Genomic DNA, 7,903 nt, shown 5'->3' on the forward strand with positions numbered 1-7,903 from the left:
GGGTATTCCTTCATCCCCGTCCAGAGTTATGGAAACTGTGGGCTTGGCCTCTGAGGGGGCCCAGCTCGTAGAGGCGGGTGTCTCGACTGAGGTCGTTGAGACAATTCTTCACTCCAGAGCTCCATCCATGAGGAAATTATACACACTAAAGTGGAGATTGTTCTCCGCGTGGTGCAGAGATCGCCAGTTGGACCCAGTTAACTGCCCGGTTGGTACAGTGCTGGAGTTTCTGCAGGAAAGGTTCTCGGCAGGGTTGACCCCCACCACAATAAAGTGGTACGTGGCGGCCTAAGCTGCTTTCCACACTCCCTTGGGTAGGGTTTCTTTGGGGAGACACCCGTTAGTTACTAATTTCCTTTGTGGTACCTGGAGGCTGAGGCCGGTAGTGCATTCGAGGGTCCCGGCCTGGGATCTTGCAACTGTTCTCCAGGGCCTATCTGTGGCCCCTTTCGAGCCTATAGAGGAGGTGTCTGACAAGTTTCTGACACTAAAAGCCCTCATGCTTAGAATTTGCACCTGGGATGGTGAAGGCTTTTCTTCATTCCAGACCGGGTTACATCCCTAAGGTCCCTACAGAACCTAGGGGTCCTATCACTCTTCAGGCCTTCTGTCCTGCTCCCTTCGTGACGTCAGACCAAGAGAAACTCAATCTGCTTTGCCCAGTTAGAGCATTGCTTACCTTTGTCAGATTCTACGAACTTGACGTAGGATCTACGGTTGGGGCACAGGTGTTTTCATAGTCGTGTGCGCTGAGGTTTCACACATACGAGCACTTGGTCCTATGGCGATGTGCGTATAAGCATTCTCACAGCATTTCGACGCAGCTCGAGTTGCCTGATAGGGAACGTCTCAATTACATAATTAGTTCCCTGAAGAGGGAACGAGACGCTGCGTCACCCTGCCATACTCCCGGCATGACCGTGATCACTTACTTCCTGCTTTTTTGAAGCTAGTTTCTGTTTGTGTTCGCGGGTGCTTTATAGTTTCCGGTCTATGACGTCACCCGCCTATGACGTTCCGTCTTCCAATTGGACTGATTTCACACGCGCTTCATGACGCAATCACGCAGAGGCGTTCTCACAGCGTTTCGACGCAGCGTCTTGTTCCCTCTTCAGGGAACTAAGGTTACATACATAACGTCTCGGGTTATGAATATAACCCATGTTCCCTGAGAGGGAACGAGACACTGCGTCATCGTAGATGACACATCGGGGAACGCCCTCGGCGTGACGCTGCTGAGTTCATATCAAAAAAGTCCAATCTTGATTGGTGTTGCGTAATGACGTAACGAGTGACGGCATACCCGGAGGTATAAAGGGACGCCGGCACAAGCAAACGCAGCTTACTGCTATGAAGCGGGCCGCTCTGTAGATAGGCGGGGCTACGAGACGCAGTGTCTCGTTCCCTCTCAGGGAACATGGGTTATATTCATAACCCGAGACGTTCCCTTTATCGAGGGAACTCGCACTGCGTCATCGTAGATGACACATCGGGGAACGAGTACCCACTAGTCCTCGCCTATCCTGCACCCCATGACATGAACCGGAGTGCATAATCAGGGGGCGAGCACCCTAGCGCCTGGCGTCACCGGGAGGTGCAGACTATAATACCTCACGAAGGTATGCGGTGTGGCCCACCCAGCCGCCTCGCAAATCTCTTGCAGAGAAGCTCCGGAAAGGAGGGCTACCGAGGAGGCCATGCCCCTGGTAGAATGAGCCCTCACGGCTATAGGTGAAGGCAAGTTGCGCACCTGATAGGCCGTTGCTATAGCCTGGACAATCCAGTTACTAATTGTCTGTTTCGCTGCAGGCAGCCCCTTCCTAGGTGGACCAAAGCACACTAACAACTGGTCTGACTTCCTCCACTGGGCAGACCTCTCCAAATAAATCCTCAATGCCCGCACCGGGCAGAGAAGGTGAAGCCTGCCCTCATCTGCCGTCACATGAGGCGGGGGATGAAAAGCCTGGAGAACCACCGACCGTACCGCATTAGACGGTACCTTGGGGACGTATCCCGGGGTCGGCCGCAAGATAGCTTTCACGTTGCCTGGGGCAAACTCCAAGCAATTGGGTGTTACTGCCAATGCCTGAAGGTCCCCCACCCTCCTCAGAGAGGTGATGGCTAAGAGAAAAGCTACCTTAAGCGTGAGGTTCTTGGCCTCAGCCAACTCCAGCGGTTCGAAGGGGGCCTCAACCAACCCTTCGAGAACCACTGCCAGATCCCACGCAGGGATCCTAGAACGAGCCACAGGTCTCATCCTCCGCGCTCCTCGGAGGAACCGTACAACCAGATGGTGCCTCCCCAGAGGTCCTTCACCTAATGGTGCGTGGAAAGCTCCTATCGCTGCCACATACACCTTAAGTGTGGACGGGGTAAGCCCGGCGGAAAACCGATCTTGCAGAAACTCCAGTACTGAAGCCACAGCGCAGTTCACTGGGTCTACTTCACGGTCTCTACACCATATGGAGAACACTCTCCACTTCAAGTTGTACAGCTTCCTGGTGGAAGGAGCCCTGGAGCTGAGTATAGTCTCCACGACACCTGCTGACAGCCCTTCCTCTATGAGCTCTGCCCCCTCAGGGGCCAAGCCCACAGGTTCCATAACTCTGGCTGGGGGTGAAATATCGAGCCCCCCGCCTGAGTCAACAGATCCCTCCTCAGAGGAATCTGCCATGGAAGGTCGTCTAGCAGGTCCATAATGTCGGAGAACCATACCCTGGTCGGCCACCGGGGTGCTATCAGAAGCAGGCGAATGCCTTCCCGGCGAACCCGCTCCAGAACTCCCGGGAGCAGAGCAATCGGGGGAAATGCGTACAGACGCAGCCTCGGCCACGCCTGTGACATGGCATCCAGGCCCAACGGAGCCGGATGCCTGAGGGAGAACCAAAGTGGACAGTGGGTCGTCTCTCGAGACGCAAACAAATCCACTTCCATTCGGCCGAACCTCTCGCATATGGCCTCCACCACCTCTGGATGGAGACGCCACTCCCCGGGCCTCAGCCCCTGCCTCGACAGGATGTCTGCTCCCTGGTTCTGGTCCCCCGGGATATAAACTGCCCTGAGAGAAGACAGTTTCCCGTGGGACCACAGGAGGACTTGATGCGCCAGTCTGTACAGAGAGCGCGATCTCAGACCCCCCTGATGATTTAGATACGATACCACGGCAGTGTTGTCGGATCGTATCAGGACATGGTGGCCGCGAAGGTCCTCGAGAAAACTCCTCAGAGCTTTCCAGACAGCCAGCATCTCTAGGCAGTTGATGTGCCATGAAGCATGCTGGGCTGTCCAAGGACCTCTCGCCCCTCGGCCTTCCATGACCGCGCCCCAACCAGTAAGGGATGCATCTGTTGAAACGGTTTTCCGGCAACACGATGCTCCCAATACTAGCCCCAGGGACAGAAACCAAGGTTTCTTCCATATAACCAGGGAACGAATGCATCTGCGCGTTACCCTGATCATACGAAAGGGATTCCCCTTCGGAGAAAACCCCTTGGTTCTCAGCCACCACTGTAGCGGTCTCATGTGGAGCAGGCCGAGTGGAATCACACTGGACGCTGCTGCCATGAGACCCACCAGTCTCTGGAACTGTTTGACAGTGATGCTGTGGCCCAACCTTATACTTGAGACCTCCGCCCGTATGGTCTCGATACGCGCGGGTGACATGTGTGCCCGCATCGTTACCGAGTCCCACACTATTCCCAGGAACGTAATTCTCTGGGAGGGCGTCAACGTGCTCTTTTTCGCGTTGAGTCTCAACCCCAAACACCTCATGTGTGCTAGAACAGCATCTCGATGCTGAACTGCCATATCGTACGACCTGGCCATGATCAACCAGTCGTCGATATAATTCAGTACCCGGATGCCCTGGAGTCTTAGCGGAGCCAGGGCTGCATCCATGCACTTCGTGAAGGTGCGAGGTGACAAGGCTAGGCCAAAGGGAAGGACCCGATATTGGAACGCTTCGCCCCCGAAAGCAAACCTCAGGAACTTCCTGTGACTGGGAAGGATGGAAATATGGAAGTAAGCGTCCTTTAGATCTATCGTGACGAACCAGTCCTCGAACTGGATCTGACTCACGATAACAGGAATGGTAAGCATCCTGAACCTGTATCTCCTCAGAGACCGATTCAGAAGCCTGAGATCTAATATTGGACGCAACCCCCCATCCTTCTTGGGGACTATGAAGTACCGGCTGTAGAACCCGACCTCCCTTTCTGGCGGGGGAACCCTTTCTATCGCCCCTTTTTCCAGCACAGAGCGTACTTCCTGCCCCATTACCCCCACCTGCTCGGGACCGACCACTGTCCAGACTATCCCCCCAAATTTCGGGGGGGGAACTCTGAACTGCAGTCTGTATCCCCGTTCTACAGTGCGCAGGGCCCACACAGAGATATTCGGAAGGCATGACCATGCGCCGAGATACTCTGATAAGGGGACCAACCTCTCGAGGCTGGTCTGGGGTATCAACCGAACCTCTGCCTCGACCCCCTGAAGCGGATAACCGGCAGGGACTAATCGAGGCAGATTTTCGGTGTGTGAACGCAGTCGCTGCTCTGCCGCAGATTTTATATGTGCTGGCCAGAGCCGCGCGCGAACATGGGGAAACGACGTGGTCCGGAGCCCTTTTGACTGCGAGAGCACAACATCGATTTCCCGAGAGCCTCGGGGGGAGAACGACCTCGGTCGCTCCGCCCCGTGGGGGACAGCTCTCAGCGGTCCTGCCGCAGCTAGGACCGCTTGGAAGCCTTCTTGGCCTGAATAACCTCCCTCAGGTCGGTCTTCGGCTTTGAAGACTTCCCGCGAGAGCGTCGCTTCTTCTGCCAAGCTCCCTCAGGAGGGGCACGAGAAGCGACGCTCTGCTTCTGCACCTCACGGTGCGAGGAGCCCTCTGCTGGCCGAGACTGCCCGCTCGAGGCAGCCTTGCTGGAGGAGCCCCAGCGGCGAGGGATGAACTGGCTGAGAGCGGCCGCCTGCTTTTTCACCTCCTGAAACCTCTCGACGACGGTGCTCACAGCGCCACCGAAAAGGCCAGAAGGCGAAACCGGGGAATCAAGGAGAAAGTGTCTGTCTCTCTCCCTGATCCCCGACAGGTTCAGCCAGAGATGCCTCTCCGCGCACACCAAACCCGCCATGGAGCGGCCGATATCACGGGCCGCTTGTTTGGTGACACGAAGAGACAAATCCGCTGCCTTCCTCAGCTCAGTCACATCCTCCGGAGAGGGACCCTCGCCCTCATCGAGCTCCTTCAGCAAGTCCGCTTGGTAGGCCTGCAGAACCGCAAGAGTGTGCAGGCACCCACCAGCGCGACCAGCCGCACTATATGCCCTCGCCACCAGCTTCGAAGTCTCTCGGCATGGTTTCGAGGGCAATGCCGGGGTCTTCAATGAAGCTGCTGTCTCGGGAGAGAGGTGGCCCGCGAGCGCCTCTTCTACCCTCGGCAGCGCAACATATCCCTTCTCAGACGCTCCCAGCACGTTAGCGAAGTCAAGTGCAGGGGGCGTAGTCAAACGTGCTGAGAAGGGTTTCTCCCACGCCCTACACAGCTCACTGTGCAGGTCGGGGAAAAACGGCAGACCCCGGCGTGGAGGCTGGGCTCGACGCTTGAAGAAGCGCTCGTCCAGCTTGCTTGGCGGCTGGACGTGCACTTCCTCTTGTGGCCAATCTAAGCTCAGCTTGGCCACAGCGCGAGTCAAGACCTCCACGAGCTCCTCCATAGCCTGCGAGTGGGGTGGCGACTGCCCCACTGCGCCTGCTTCGGTGCTCATTGTCAACGATCCCTCGGAATCGGACAGCATGAGCACCTGATCCTCCGCCTCGCGGGAAGAAGCCGCAGCGCGGGCTTCCACACGTGGCGGAAGATCCTCTGAATCGTCAGAGGAAGAGAGAGATGCCTCAACATTCCCTAATCCCGCTGACAGATCCAGCTGCGAGCCCCACGACCTGCGGCGCCGCTCTGCCTCGGCAACAGCGGGCCCAGAACCGCGAGGCTCGCGAGGCTGACCGGCCTCGTCAAAGACCGCCAGCCGCGAGCGCAGTACTCTCAGCGGCAGCTTATCACATTCGCCGCAAGCCGCTCCCTCGAGAGCGGCCCGGGCGTGCTGCACGCCGAGACACTGCACACAGAGCTGGTGTGTGTCCGTGCCCGAAATAAAGCGCGGACAGGGAGGCACACACCGTCTAAACTGCTCGCTCGCCATATCTAAAGATATAATAAGCCCTACGGGACAAACAACACCAAATAGACAGACAGAACACAGAGCGCGACCGCTGAAAGCAGGAAGCTGCGTTTGCTTGTGCCGGCGTCCCTTTATACCTCCGGGTATGCCGTCACTCGTTACGTCATTACGCAACACCAATCAAGATTGGACTTTTTTGATATGAACTCAGCAGCGTCACGCCGAGGGCGTTCCCCGATGTGTCATCTACGATGACGCAGTGCGAGTTCCCTCGATAAAGGGAACCGAGACTTTCTTAACTAACATTACCAAAAACATGATACTTTCTGTAACAAATGTAGTGATCTTAGTTAATGCATTAAATAATGAGACCTTATATTAATTTGTATTAACAAATTAATTAAAGTTAATTTGTATAGCCTAATTCTTTTGCACTTTAATCGGTTTGAAAATTGTACTTTTACAGCTCTGGAAAAAATTGAGACCAAGTAACATTGATTTCTCTTGTATATTTTCTCTTGTATATATTTCTGGTGCATTGCATTATTGTATTTAAACATTCAGATATTTTTGTTATTACGAAAATAGTTCTTAAAGCTGTTGTGCTATGACAACACTTTTTTTGCAACTTATTTCAATATCGTGATAATATCGTATACTGTGATAAAAGCTTCAGCAATTAATTGCAAAATGAAAAATTGATATCGGCACATGCCTATTTCTTTGGGGTTTTAATGCACAAGATTTACAAATATGAAGTATGGTGTTTGAGACTCACAATATGTGATGTCCATGTACTGAACTCTTATTATTTCACTATGGCAAGATTAATTAAATTTTTCATTCTAGGGCACCTTTAATCTTTCCTGTGACAATTCGCATTTTCTGTTCTTTATGTTTGGTACATCTGCATTTCAAACTTCCACTTATACACTTGGATACTGACTAACATGTAAACTGAATATTCAACATTTCAAGTTTATATTACTTTAGTATAATAAATATTATTGCAGTTATAGCAGTTGTGTGGCATCTCCCTTTGTTTACTGTTAAAAGTGTTACGATTTCTTTTCTTAAATTGCAACACTTAACATTACAAATGTTTTTACAGCTTTTTACAGTGCATTTGCGGTTGGCTTGTTTGGTCATGATTCTTACCGCTCTCCAACACACACATCTCTCCATCACTCGGAACGCCACTGATACATCCACACGAGCCCAAACTGATGTCATCACAGGCCTCATATGTCTTGCAGTTGTTGTATGTCCATGCATAACCGCCTTCACACACACACTGGTATTCGGTCACATTTGGCTGGCACACTAATGTAAATAGCAGAACTGGTTAACAACATTAAAGTTGAAAATTAAAGGTAGGGCATGCAATTTCAAAGATGCTAGCAACAGCAAGCTAAATTTAAAAGCATGAGATCCCACCCTCATCCCATCCCACCATCTTGTAATTACAGGTATGACATGTTTTGGTTCAGGATGAACCGTTAAAGGCTGCTGCTGTATATTTGTAGCTCAGTAACTGAATTCAGGGTTGCCAACTCTCCCACATTTGGCGTGAGACACATGTTTTCATGCTCTGTGTCACGCTCTCACTCCGCCCAACTTAATCTCACGCCAAATTAACAAACCTACTTTTTATATTAAACAAAGTTAAGCTTTTAATTTTTTTAAAAGTTTTAATGTAAAATTCAAACAATAAATAATGTTTTGGC

The 7,903-nt window shown here is 52.5% G+C and overlaps 1 protein-coding gene across 1 annotated transcript in view; it reads right to left on the reverse strand.

Annotated features, from left to right (window-relative positions):
• The window catches only part of LOC137041050 (uncharacterized), a 51,893-nt gene extending 44,261 nt beyond the window's left edge, over positions 1-7,632 (reverse strand). Inside the window, exons 1-2 of the mRNA XM_067416975.1 lie at positions 7,614-7,632; positions 7,335-7,499 (exon numbers count right to left, since the gene is read on the reverse strand). Of these exons, the coding sequence (XP_067273076.1) occupies positions 7,335-7,499; positions 7,614-7,632 (184 nt within the window). The remainder of the gene's footprint in view (positions 1-7,334; positions 7,500-7,613) is intronic.
• Positions 7,633-7,903: the final 271 nt, after the last annotated feature.

Source organism: Pseudorasbora parva, chromosome 15 (assembly GCF_024679245.1).
Source record: "Pseudorasbora parva isolate DD20220531a chromosome 15, ASM2467924v1, whole genome shotgun sequence".
Taxonomy (NCBI): Eukaryota; Metazoa; Chordata; class Actinopteri; order Cypriniformes; family Gobionidae; genus Pseudorasbora; species Pseudorasbora parva.